The following is a 14,301-nucleotide window of genomic DNA, read 5'->3' as shown; positions in this document are numbered from 1 at the left end:
AAAAAAGTCACTGAGTTTGCCTGAATTTCTGCACAGAATTCAACTCTATATTTGGAGATAAAAATGTGACTGAGTTTCCCTGAATTTCTACACAGAATTCAACTCTATATTTGGAGATAAAAAAAAGTCACTCAGTTTCCCTGAACTTTTTCCCAGGATTCACAGTTTATATTTCGAGAAAAAAAAGTTACTGAGTTTCCCAGAATTTCTGAATAACAATTTTAAAAGCTAGAAAACACGAGAATGGAAAAATAATTTAATTTTAAAAGCATGATGAAAGTTGAATGCTTCAATACCATTCCTACAAACTATATGATTGATACCTACAAGTGAAACTGTCAAATTTAAATAAAAATTTCAACACTTTAGCGAAATCCTTTAAAAAAAACTGCTATTGTAGATTGTCTAAAAACTTCGAAAATAATAAAAAATTTTTACCTTTGGTTCAGAAGCTCAACAAATATCCTTATTTAACTGCATTAAAAAACGATTTAATTACAGTAAATAAATTTTCATGCGATTCAATAAAAGAATTTTTCTTGCCGAAAATTGTTGCATCAACAGAAATAACCACATACAAAATTTGCATTGAAAAATAGACAATTTTATGGGAGGAAGGAGAACTTATGAATAAAATAATTATTTCTTAAAAAATCTTTAGAGGAATTAAAGAAAGGGTTCTTGGAAAGTTAAATATTTCGGATGCTGTTAAATACTAGAAAATTCTCATTTTTCAAGTTTTTCAAAGTAACTTTAACTTCCTTAAGATTTCCAGGTTCGGACTAATCTTATTTTCTCTGAGACGTATGAATTCTGATATACATTCCTCATTATTTAAAAGAATTATTTCAGCCTACTCGATTAAAAACATTAATGGTTAGTTTATACTTTCTTTCTTAAAAATGTTAAGAATAAATTTCTTGCATGTCTACATCGTTAATGAAAATTAGAAAAATCATAGCTGCCAACATGGATAGGGAAAAAAACCGGTAGATTTTACGAAATAATATAAATGTCTTAATACTAATAACAAAATGTACTAAACATTTTACGCATTAGGAATTTCAGGAATATTTAATCATCCCAAAAGAAAACAAAAAAAAACTGCAATATTTTCGAGTTATGATTTACATTAAATGAACTTGATATGTTATGAATTATGCTAGCACATAGTTTTGAATAGTAATGGGCATTTAATTCAGCACACATAGTTAACTGGTTTTAATAAATGAGGCTCGCTTTATTATGTATTAGTGATACTGATTTAAATATTCAAGCAAGCATTAAAATTTTTATTTCAATGGGGATTTTTAAAGCCATCAAAATAAAAAGTAAAAACTGCAATAATTTCCAGTTTGTATTTTACATTAAATGATCCTGAAATGTTATGTATTATGCTTATTCATAATTTTGAATAATAATAGACATTTAATTTGTTAAGGATAGTTGACTGAATTTTATAAGTGAGGCTCGCTTTATTATGCATTACTGACACTTATTTACATATTAAAGCAAGCAATAATCTGTACAAAAATTCTATTTAAATAGAGAATTTTCAACGAAACTCTTTCAATTTTGGAGAATTTTCTAAAATGTGCAAAAGCCAGGTGAATTTTTATTAAACCAGTAGACCGAAAGGAAACTGGCAACACGTAGTAATCTACTGGAAAATCCAATAGAGTTGGCAGCTATAAAAAAAATTATATTTGTAATATGCCATTATTACCTTCTCGCTGCCAGCTAAATCTACTAGAAGTAGCTTTCCAATAAGCTTTTTACGTGTAGTGAAATTTTCTTGTTTAATCACGATCTGGAAAATAGTATGACTCCTGGAACTGAGCTCATTCATATCTGTAATAAAAAAATAGAATATAATAAATATAGAAATTCTTTTTCCCGCATTGAACCTCAGTATTTAACATAAACTTGGTGTTCTGCAAAGACTGTCCTTAATATACATTCTTAGGATTCTATTAATAAGTGAATAATAAAAGACGTTGATTGGGCCTCTCAGATTAATATTTAGGCTAGGGCAAAAGGAAAACGCTGTCTAAATCTGACTAATTACTATTAAACACTAAAACTTATTCATTGCCGATTGAAACCAGTGAGGTGTCGGAAAATAATTATTAGTGCAAACTGAAAACTGGGTCGGCTGTTCAACAATGGTTATAAAATAAAATATAGGTTTCGTGTGAGCCATGATGGCTCGGAGGATTCGCCTTCCAATCAGGTGAATCGGGTTCGAATCCCAGCGATGGCAGGAATTCTATTTGAGTTTCGCACCCAGCTTGCACTGATCACACTGCTAACGTAAAATATCATCAGTGGAAGACGGATCGTGGGTAAGGGTCCCTTTGCCGACAGGATAATCATGGGAGTCTTCGCGATTTTCCTCTCCATGTAACGCAAATGCGGGTTTCTTCCATCAAAAATTCCTCCACGAAGTCGAATTTCCAGAAGTTTCCTTGTCTTCTAGATTGGGCTCAAAATTACAAGACCACGTAGTGGAACATTAGTAGTCGTAAACCCAAAATCGGATCGGCTGTTCATCAAAGACTACTAAATAATTATTCGAAACACGCGTATAAGGGAATATTTTTAATTCAACCTTCTTCTTCTATTTTAATATTGTTTCGCATTTCTCTCTGTTTGATATTGAATTTGCTAGTCTTAAGAGAACACTACATCACGGGAGAAACTTTTCATATCTAATTCTCTTTAGCTTCCATAAGTCATTTAAAAATTAAAGTACGGAAAAAGCGAGTTCAGGCAAAAGTAGAGTAAGCTATGGAAGTTTCAATTGCTGAAAAAGAAATTTTAAAAATATCAAAATGAAAACAAATTATGTGAGGATAACTTAGGATTACGTAATGGGTAAATTCTCTTCCAATAATTTATTCGCATTTTGAACATTTCTTTTTCAACTTCCATGACTTATTCTACGTTTGCCTTAACTCACTTTTTCTATACCTGAATGAAATTTTCAGATGAAGAATTTCTTCCTCTTAATGTGAATTCTTTCACATTAACATTTCACACATTTCTTCTTTCACTTTACATGATAAGCAATCTAATAATGTATGTGAATTGTGATCCTTAGCAGACACCCTGCATGCGAAATAAAATAAGCACCAAGTCACTTACCTGTAGCAGCAACGTGCCTCTTCAGTTTTGCTTTTGTAAAAAGATCCATAATCTCATTCACGTTTGTGACACTTATCTCTTTGCCTCCCTATAAAAGAAAGTCAATGAAACAAGTGTTCTAAGCAAAAAGTTTCATAACTTCCTAACGCGTCATAATCTAATTCAGTGGGTTTAGAAACCATAAATGAGGCGTGTATGCTACAAATTTTAATTAAGTGGGTTTTGAATTTGTAATTAAGACGTTTATGATTCAACCACCTTGAGTTATGACCTGTCTGAATTGATTTTGAATTTCGAAATGAGACGTGTATGCTACTGAACTAAATTGAATTAAATTTGTAATCAAAGCGTTTCAAAATCAAACTGAAAACATTTTTCGCTTGAATTGAATTTTTAACGTTGGTAACTTTCTTTAAAAGTAAAAAATGCTTACATTAACTGCAATTTGATGTGTGCATTATATTTGAAAATTAACTTTTGGGATGTTAATAAAATTTGAAAATATCAATTACAAGTGAAATAAAAATCCATGACGTCTTTAAAAAAATAGGTCAATGCATTTGCTAGTCATGCTTATCACAATGAAAACATTTTAAATGAATCTTCTGAAAGGATTCTTTTTAATTAAGAAATGCTCACATTGACTGTAATTTGGTGTGTGTCTTCTCTTTAAAAATTATTTACTTCTGGGATATTAACAAAATTTTAAGTCATCAATTGCGAGTAAAATAAAAATTCAAAAAAGGATTTAAATAAATTTAAAAATAAAGAGCTAAATGCATGTTCAATTAATACTTACCACAATGAAAGGCAAACTCTTCTTATCATCATAAACTTTTAAATTGGCCTTCTGTGAGTCTGAAAGATGAAAAGTTTAAATAAATTAGGAGATTCTATTTTATGAGAAAATAATATGAATATCGATTTACCAAAGGTGGGATCTTACCATTGAACAAATCGCGTATTTTCTCCAGGTATATCTCATAAAACGAAATCTAAAAATAAAACATGAAAACGAACTCATTTTATTAGAATTAATTTTTTATGTAAAATTTTTTTCTTCTTTTATTACTGCATTTTAATTTATTTTAGACAGCAATATAGTAAATATAAAAAGAACAATAAATTTTTGAAAATGTTAGAATTTTTTTTTGAAAAATATTACACTTTTAGAATATTTGCTAGACAAGAACATTTTAAGAATTTGTAAGTCAACAAATTGAAAAAATTTCTTCCAAATTAAATCGGCAGAAAAAATTTTAACTTTTGACGGAAGCCCAATAGCCCTTTCATAACACAAGACTCCCACTTAATTTCAGAAAAAAAATTCTCTGAATAAAATAGGTAAATTTCCATTTAAATTTCCAATTAAAATTTAAAATTAAATCCATAACATATTTTATCTATACCATAAAGTTTTTCATCAAAAAACGTTGATATTCTTTTATTCGTAATGCCAAATATTAGATTTTGTGAGCAAAAACATATCATAGAATGAGTAAGGAGGCGTGTAAAAATTTCCCTAAAAAGTGGAATTTCATCAAATAACTGTAATAAATGTTAAAATTATTTAACTCGAATCTCAATAACTTATTACTGTTACTCACAATTTTAAGAATGGTTATTTTCCAGGTATATTCAAGGAATTTTCCTGATTTTTTGTAAAAAAAAATTGCAATTTTTCCTTTCCTGCTTTTTAGAGCTAAGGTAAAATTCTCTGACTATTCTAGGTTTTCCGTATTTTCCCTAACCTGTGGGAGATTTGAAGCAAGACAATTTTTAAACTCATTTATAAGTTTTCGTAAATATTCTGAAATTTAAGTAAGAAAAAAGAAATTGACTGCATCACTATAACTGTAAAACAACCTTATTCATATGCTTTTTTTTATTTTTTATCTTACTTTATTGTGTAGTAATGCAAATTTATAGGTAAGTTTTCAAAGAACTTGCTGTAAATACTATAAGAGAATATCTAAATTTTGATTGGATATTAATTATAGGAATTTTCTCAATGTAAGGGTATTTTCTAAATAAATAAATTTGGTGGAAGGTATCGGATAAATAACAGCAGAATACAGGAGAAAACTGGGAATAAAAGGTAACGAACAACAATAAAGTTAGAAATACCAAGAGTAGATTTTTGTAAAAAAAATAAAATGGTCTTCAAGGTTTATACTTACTTTTATTTCGTATTTCGAGTTTTGTAAAGACTCTGTTCTGTTGAAAATATCCCGGGCCACACGAGGTATGATCCCGTATTTTTCCTCATTTGTTACATCTCCCTGAAAACAAGATATATTAATAATAGGATTAAATCATAAAAATTATTAGACTATAGTAAAATAATGCTTAAATCTTATCCTATGATTTGGATTTCCTTTTGTTTTCTCTGTCTCTTTCTTTTTTATTTATTTTAATGAAAGCTGAGTAAAGAGATCCCCTTTTAGTCCTCTTGTTTCCGTAAAATAATTGTTTTGCTGTTCTTATACAAGAATCGGTTCCAATAAAATAGTTAAATTTAATTATAGTAATATACATATAAATTCAGAAGAATTAAATTGATAACCAATTGATTATATATATATATATATATATATATATATATATATATATATATATATATATATATATATATATATATATATATATATATATATAAGCATAAAAAGCTTCAATTAATCTCTTTATGTTATTCCTTTTCTGTATATCCTTTTCTTAATTTATTATTTAAAACGAAAAACTCTTTCTCACACTTTAAAATTCTCATTCTGTCTATTAATCTATTTTTGGTTCAAGTATGCATTAATTAAAAGTAAGACATTTTCTCCTTTGCTCTTAGTGGGAATCGCGCGACCTAATTATTAAACCAATTACAATTACTAAGATTTCCCTTATTCCCACGTGACATTTTACGGATTTTCTTTGTAAGATTTTCCCTAACTTTATCGAGGAGCATAATGATTTTGTGTCACTTTTTCGAAATCCAATCTCTCATAGTGATCAACAAATAAAATTAATTTGCTCTTTTTAAAATCCTATACTATGTATAGAAATGATTATAACCAATTAATGTATAGAAATTCATATTAATTATTGCAAGGCAGGTTCTGATTAAATATAATCTATTAAAAGTTTATTTTTCCCTTTAATTTGTTCATAATATCATATTAAACTATATTCTAACTATAGCACTCATAAAAACTTTAAAAATGATGTAAAACATTAAAATGAAACTTCAATAGCATTTTCTTGGTGTGTTTTATTATCTCGAGAAACTATGAAAATTGTCCGGAATTCTTAAAATAAAATAAATAATAACTATTTATAAGAATTGATAACATCGCATTTTCCGGAAAACTTATCGAATGAAAAGTGTAATTCATTGCTTTTACTATGTTCATAAAAATGTTCGAGTTTTTACCTCCATGGTGTAAGTCTTGCCACTTGAAGTCTGCCCATACGCAAGAATAGTACCATTGAAGCCATTAAAAACACCTATAAAATATAAAATGAAAGTTATTTTTAACACCCTTTATACGTATTAAATGTTGGCATTAACGCAGAACACAAAACGAAAATTTTGTGATGAAATTCGAATTGAAGCAAGCTGAAAGTGCCATAAATTAAAGCTAGAGTTAATGTAAAGGAAATAATGTCCTTAACACTAAATAGAGTGATCCAAAACATATATTTAAGCGAGGAAGTAAAAAGGAAAAAAACATTATCGAAATCTGTCGAAGAGCTAGTAAAGAAGACGGAATTGTGTGTGATTGGCATCAAAATCAGTCGAACTAAACTACTTGATGAGACTTAAAATATTTTTTAATAATCATCCCTCAGTTGAATCTGGCAATCGAAATAGTTTTAAATGGCAATTGAAATGGTCGATCGAATGGCAATCGAAAATTACGATTTGTTGATGAATGAATGGATGTATGAATAGGTCCGTTCTGTCAACGGGTGTGTGACGTTTGTCTGGCAGAATTTGAATTCTTGGCCATAGATGGCGCCACTAGAAAGCAAGAACAATCGCACCTTGTACATAAAGGGCTTACGACAACAATAACATGAGATTTTCTAATAATAAGAAATGTACATAATAATAGGAAAATAACATTTATAATAAAAGCTCTGTGAAATATGTGTCCAATCAAAGATGCATTCAATTTTATACTCACTCTAACCCATTTTTAATAGAATTTCGAATTTCAGAATATATTTAAAAAATATTCTTCGACTGTTCATTACAAAATACTCAAAGATATGATTTCATCTTTATATTTTTTAATGTTTTTATTTTATTTTTAAACCGCTGTTGAATAGCCGATCCAATTTTTTGGGTTTACGACTACTAATGTTTAGCACCGTAATTTTGAATCCAATCTAGAAGACAAGGAAACTCTTGGATCAAGTATTGGGAGAAATTTGATTTCGCTTACGACTTTTTGATGGATCTAACCCACATTTGTATTAAATGGAGAGGAAAACCACGAAAACCTCCCAAGGCTTGCCAGATAGCAAGGGGACTCTAACCCTTGATCCATCTACCACTGAAGATATTTTACGTCAGCACTGTGGTCGGTGCGAGTCCAATGCGGAATTCGTGTCGAACAGATATCGCTGAAAATCGAACCCGGCTCACCTCTTTGGAAGGCGAACGCTTTATCCCCTGGACCACCATGGCTCTGGAATCACATATATATTACCATTTACAGGAGAATCGAGAAATACTTTCGAGTTTCGGGCAATTTTTTCTCAGGAAGAAAAAAAAATGAATTGAAAGAAAGCAACGCGGTGGAAGAAGTTTTTAAACACCATAAATAAAAATAAACAATTTTACTTACCGGTCACAATAGGCTTAGCAACATCATTGTATACTTCCAATTGGGATGCGTTTGCACCGAATAACTTATCAAAAGTATATACTTTCCCCTAGAAAATAGTTAATAAGTTACATAAACCTAGACACGCATTTGGCTCTGCGATAAATGAAAACAAAAAAATCATAAGCCATTGTTGTTAAAAGCTCTTTCAAAAACTAAAAATTCCTAACTATATTTATTCAGGTTTTTATTATTTTTCAGCACGTTTTTAAAATAAAACAACAAAAGCGCATAAAATTATGATATAGCAACAATTTCTTTATAGTTTTTTTTAATGTTATTTCATTTCATATTATTCATAATATTATTTCATTATTTCCACTTATATACTACCATTTATTTAGTTTCTCTAACTACCAAGGTAATCTGAAAATCTGAATAATTAGTACATTACCTGTTAGGCCCTAAAAAATCAGTACATTATCTATTAAAGTGAAAATAAAAATTTTGTTAGGTGAAGCAGCTTTATAAATTTTGTTGGTATATACCTGTTGCGTGCATCATTTCGTAGTGTTTTTCAGTAGGGGAGAGTGGGGTCAATTGTAACATTTATTACTTAACTATTTTTAACTAGCATTAAATCCAATATATTATTAGTTTTAATTGAAAGACGAGTAAAGTAGACTATCCTCTACTAGAAAGAAAAATAAATACCTTATTTTAAATGTTATTATATTAGTTATTAACAATTTTTGACAGTCGTGCACTTGTTACAATTGTCCCCACTTACGGGAACAATTGTAACAGTTCATAAATTCAACTAAAGCATAGTTATACATATACATATATCATAGTTGTGATATATTTTTTTATTGATCAAAATAGTAGTGATATTTTAGGAGTAAAAATAATAACGAGCCGAGACCTAAAGGGTTAAACTTTTAACTTTAAGGGGTTAAAAATTTAAATTTATGCTGTGAAAGGTGACAAATAAAATAATGCACATGCAACATAAATGATATAGGAAACTATATCATTTATGTTGCATGTGCATTATTTTATATGATATGCATAAATGATATAGGAAACTATATGTGGTTCTTAAAGAGTTAAGTAATGGTTTGTAAACATAAGATTATTTATTTTCAGCTGTTACAATCATCCCCAAGACGCCATTTCAGCTTCATTTGTTAAAAACAATGCTAGTTAAATAACAAAACTAATCTTTTTTTTTTAAATGTTAATTAAGGTGTCCACTTACATATTCGGTCCATAATTTTTATTTGTTTAATCAAAATTAATTTGTTACAATATAATATTCTAATACCAAAAAAAGTATTTACGTAGCTTGAAAATATCATTTGTGATGTAACTCTTTCAAAAGTACATAAAAATGGTTGCCATCATGTAGATTTATTAAATACACCTTGTGCGCCACCTAGGAACCAAATCTAGAACCCGACACTCGAAATTTTTGCTCTGTTATAATCATACCCTGTTACAATTGACCCCACTCTCCCCTACTATACTTCTTTTTTTATGTCTTATTTTGTAGAAGTAAACATTGCGAGTTATCTAAAATTGAAACGTGCAAACAATTATTGATCTGGAAATAGCAAAAAATAAATCTTACAGATGATGTGTGAAGGAGTGATTTGTCGTCCGGAAAAGTGTAACCGTTTTCCGTTGAATCTTCTTCATCTTCTGCCTTTCTTCGAATGCGGCAAACAACTTTTATCTTTTGTGAAGTCGCCATTTCTCAAATCCTTTCAGTCTCTAAAAAGAGAGAATCTTAAATTTTACAATAACATTTAGAACATTAATTTAGTCTCAAAGATATTTTAATTCACTATTCAGTACATTTCAATGATAATGAAGTACAGGAAAGATTCCTAATATGAGACGCACGTTTTAAAAAATTTTGATTAAAAACCTAACAATTACTATTACCCAACCAATTACCCAACAATTAAACCAACAACTACTGATTCCTTATCACTATATCTATATAGCTGCCAACCCACATGGGTTGGAAAAAAATCCAATAGATTTTACGAAATAATATAAATTTCATGATAACTGTTGCGTAACATACTAAATATATTAGATTTGGGGGATTTTAGGGATTTTGTTGCTATCAAAATACGAAAACTTTATTATACTAATAACTATAAATCGTCTGCAATATTTCTCATTTATGACCGACATTAAGTGAATTTGAAATGATTTTTTTTTTCCTAATATGTTAACTCGAAGTTTTAAATAGTAGTAGGCAACTAAGTCGTAATTGATAATTAAAATAATTTATAATTAATTTAAAAACGAAGCTATGAATTAAAAAAAATTAAAATTTAAGATCTACGAAAAAGAAAAGCTTTGAACTGATTACGGTAAGCAAGGTTCGATTCATCATATATTTGTAATTTAATTATTCAATCAAGCAATAAATTGTTTTATAACCGTCTTTAAACGGTCGACCCAATTCTGAGTTTGCGATTACCTATGTTCAACTCTGTAGCCTCTTAATCTTGAACCCAATCCATAAGACAAGGGAACTCCTGGGACAAGTATTGGGAGAAAGTTTGCCTAGATGGAGGACTTTTTGATTGAACTAACCCACATTTGTACTACATGGAAAGGAAAACCATGAAAATCTCCCATGGTTATTCCGATGGCAAGGGTCTACCTAACCCATGAGTCTACCACAGAAGATATTTCATGTTAGCACTGTGGTTGGTTCAAGCCTGGTGCAGATTGAGTATATTGTAGGATTCAAACCCGGTTCACCTCATTGAAAGGCGCAAAAGCATTAAATTGTGTAAAAATTAAATTTCCATAGAGATTTTTTTTCGATAACTAACTTAATTTTCGGAAATTTTCTAAAATGTACAAAAACAAGGAGGAGCTATGGTGGCTCAAGGGGATAAAGCACTCGCCTACTATTGAGGTAACCGGTTTTGTATCTCAGCGATGTCTGGTTATTTCGAATCCCGCACCTAGCTCATACAGAGTACAGTGCTGCTAAAAAATATCCTTAGTAGTTGATGGATTATGGGATAGAGTTCTTTTGCCATAAGGCTAGCCAGGGATGGTTTTCGGGGTTTTCCTCTTCATGTAACGCAAATGCTGGTTAGTTCCATCAAGATGACTTCTACGACGGCAAATTTCTCCCAAAATTTGATTAAGGAGTTATCTTTTGGATTGAGTTCAAAATTACAAGAATACGGAGATGAATAATGGTAGTCGTAAGCTGGAAAAATTCGGTCAACTGTTCAACGATTGCATTAATAATAATAAAAAAAACCAGGAGAATTTTATTGTACTAGTAGATCAGGGGAGAAACTAGCGAAATCCAGTAGTCTACTTGTAAATCCAGAAAAGTTGGCAACTATGAATGTGTCCGGCGTAAATCATTAAGCATCGGGTGAAATTAAAAAAAAAAAAAAAAAAAAAGAGGACAGCAATGTTATCTCAAAGCATGAAAATGTTAACAAATCTGTAAAATGTGTCCTAACATGGGATATTACCAAGGATAATACCCAAAGATAGTAAATGCGTAAATTCAAATTATTATAACCTTGGACCATGGCTGATTACAGACAATTTTTTGACACACCTACGCGAAAATAAATAAAACGTATATGTGAAGCCTAACATATTATTCACTCACATTTGACTAAAAGTGATACACTCTAATAACGAACTTAAAAAACTCAATAAAGAAATTTTTCAAGAACAGTCATGAGTTCCCTTACAATTATGCTGCTATGTACATATATATTTAAAGAATTATTTTAATATACTATCCTCGGCCAAAGAATACGTGAGATCGCCAAGATCGTCTTTGTTCGCCAAGATACTGTAAAAAATGAATTGTTTAAAATTGGGACACATACCTATAAGTGTTGATTTGCAATGAACTAAAATTCTAAATTTGATACTAATAGGATCCGATGCAAAATTTTACACTTAGATGCGCTAAAATATAGTCACAAGCGCTAATAATTTTGAAATTTCGTAACTTGTTTCCCCTGCGTAGGGAAAAAGGCAGGGTCAAAATGAGATTAGAATGGTTTCCTTCCAGAAGATGGAAAAATGCCGGTATTAAAATGACCTCGCTCCCCCAAGGTGTAGTGCGCGTCCCATAATCCATCTCAATCCGGTTACTTTGCCTTTACTTGTTGCTCACTAGATGTCGCCACAACAGGAAAATATTAATAACACAAATTATATATTTTTGAACATAAGTTTATAAAAAAAATCGTTTAAAAAAGAACGAAGGGAAAGTGATGGAAAATGAGGAAAATCAAGAATAAAGAAAAATTTATTTTGAAAATATTAGAGGCTTATAAATGGGAAGCACGAATACATTTCAAAGGTATATAAAAAATAAGATTATAAAAGAATAATATTGTCAAAATAAACACACAAAATGACGCGCAATATTTGCAAGACGGACTTGAAAAAAGGGCATTTGATTTTTTTTAAATCATGCAGTACAATTAGTAATGACGCAGATTTAAATAAGGTATAGTGAATTAATATTACCATTCAAATTATTCAGAAATGAATATAAATATATCAATGGTAATGTCAATACAATGGTATCAATGGTAATATAATACAATGGCATGAATGGTAGAATAGTGTAAAATATAATGTTTTTATGTTTCTAAAGCAGCGTCAACTTTTTAAAAACATTAGAACAAATCCAGAAAATCAAAATTTTACTATTGCAAAATATGAAGTTAGATTTTTAATTCATTATTTGTATTTTCTCATGATTGTTTCAACAGAAATAGTATTTTTTTCATAGCTTGCTCTTATGTACCATTTTTTGCATAAAAAAAATTCTTTCAGTTCTTTTAATAAACCGTAAATTAGAATTGAATGAGCTTATAGAAATGCAATTTGGAAACAATTGGGAAAACCTTGAGCACAAATTTGGAAATTTCAAGTTTTTAATTTTTGTGAACGTTTTTACAAATTTAAAAAACTAAAATATTAATGGTTATAAAATTCTTAGTCAAAAGTATTTTTAAAAATGAAAATTAAATAAATATTTGTAGTAAAACAATAGTTATTTCGTAACAGAGTAAATAAATTTTTTTTGAAGCTTGACAAATATTTTATAATTTTTAAATAATTTGCTTGGGGTGAGAAGGTGAGCAATGCATATTTGCACACGTATTCAACCATAGTAAATCAGTAGATATCACCTTTCAAAAAATAGTCTTCCGCTATATTGTTGTAAGCTTTAAATTTTTTAATTATTCTTAGTTTTATACATATTTTTATATGAAAAATAACCACTTTTACATGTATTTTCTCAATATAAATGAATAAAAATCACCATAAGAACCGTGGTTCATCATTATACTACTTTAAACCTTAAAAAAAAATTAGCTATTCTAAATTTTAAATACATATTTTTTTAAAATAAAAAACATCTAATTTAGCATGCTTTCTTTTCCTCGAAAAAATCATAAAAAATATGTTTTGCGTCGTTTAAACAAAGAAAGTATTACGTATTCAATTGGAGCATACATTTTTGAAATATAAATATATTAGTACCAGCATTATTGGGAAATGTAATTTAAATTTGTTATATACAAAATGTGCCTTATTTATTTATTTATTAAATTACTTTTAAGTTTAACTCTTATGAGTTGTTGAATTTTAACTCCCAATATTTTATTTTATATTTCATATATGAAAGTTATTACATTATTGTGCTTAATTGCTTTATGTTAAAAAGCAAAAAAGTACAATTTCATAAAAAAAGAGCACAGAATGCTTATAACTGTAGCTACTCCAACATGACTTAAAAGAAATAAATTCGATAACAATATAAAACGCTAAAAAGGTTTTGCACTTACCTCAATACTGTAAATTTATCCTATACTGTGTACTGTAGGCTCTGTACGGTATTACAAGGTACTCTGTCAGGATTTAACACGTGCATGCGCAGGAAATAGTTTATAATTCATTCCTCAAAAACTCATTTTTCTTGTTTGTCAGTCTTTACTTGGACTTGTAGGTCATTTTACTGGTTCAAAGGTCATTCAATGTTTCTTTTGATCTGCCTTTCAAAAGGGGTGTGAATTTCGTTCATAAAGTCAACAATAGTTGACTAACTTACACCACTTCCCCTAACATAATAATGACTGAATATAGATGAAGGTTTAAAAAATATGTTGCACTGAATTTATATGTTTAATGAATGCAAGCGGAATATATTAGAATTTCAAATAAATCAAGGAAAAAAAGAAAGGTATATTCAAAATTTGCACTTGAACAAGGCGCTCTCTCAATGCCTTAAAGAAAATTC

At 29.2% G+C, this 14,301-nt stretch overlaps 1 protein-coding gene across 5 annotated transcripts in view; it reads right to left on the bottom strand.

Annotated features, from left to right (window-relative positions):
- Positions 1 to 14,045, bottom strand: part of LOC107453050 (uncharacterized) — a 36,609-nt gene extending 22,564 nt beyond the window's left edge. Inside the window, exons 1-9 of one of the 5 annotated variants that reach the window (XM_087169402.1) lie at positions 13,850 to 14,045; positions 9,604 to 9,746; positions 7,992 to 8,079; positions 6,569 to 6,642; positions 5,328 to 5,429; positions 4,094 to 4,142; positions 3,947 to 4,005; positions 3,148 to 3,235; positions 1,727 to 1,851 (exon numbers count right to left, since the gene is read on the bottom strand). In XM_087169402.1, coding sequence (XP_087025528.1) covers positions 1,727 to 1,851; positions 3,148 to 3,235; positions 3,947 to 4,005; positions 4,094 to 4,142; positions 5,328 to 5,429; positions 6,569 to 6,642; positions 7,992 to 8,079; positions 9,604 to 9,726 — 708 coding nt within the window. In that variant the 5' untranslated portion in view covers positions 9,727 to 9,746; positions 13,850 to 14,045. Of the gene's footprint in view, positions 1 to 1,726; positions 1,852 to 3,147; positions 3,236 to 3,946; positions 4,006 to 4,093; positions 4,143 to 5,327; positions 5,430 to 6,568; positions 6,643 to 7,991; positions 8,080 to 9,313; positions 9,360 to 9,603; positions 9,747 to 11,866; positions 12,115 to 13,849 lie in introns of those variants that run through there. The other 4 variants (XM_087169404.1, XM_087169405.1, XM_087169403.1 and 1 more) reach the window with 4 other exon arrangements.
- Positions 14,046 to 14,301: the final 256 nt, after the last annotated feature.

Source organism: Parasteatoda tepidariorum, chromosome 8, assembly GCF_982258835.1.
Source record: "Parasteatoda tepidariorum strain Cologne lab strain chromosome 8, Ptep-v5.0, whole genome shotgun sequence".
Taxonomy (NCBI): Eukaryota; Metazoa; Arthropoda; class Arachnida; order Araneae; family Theridiidae; genus Parasteatoda; species Parasteatoda tepidariorum.
The sequence above is the reverse complement of the archived record's forward strand: the minus strand, read 5'-3'. Positions and strand labels throughout refer to the sequence as shown.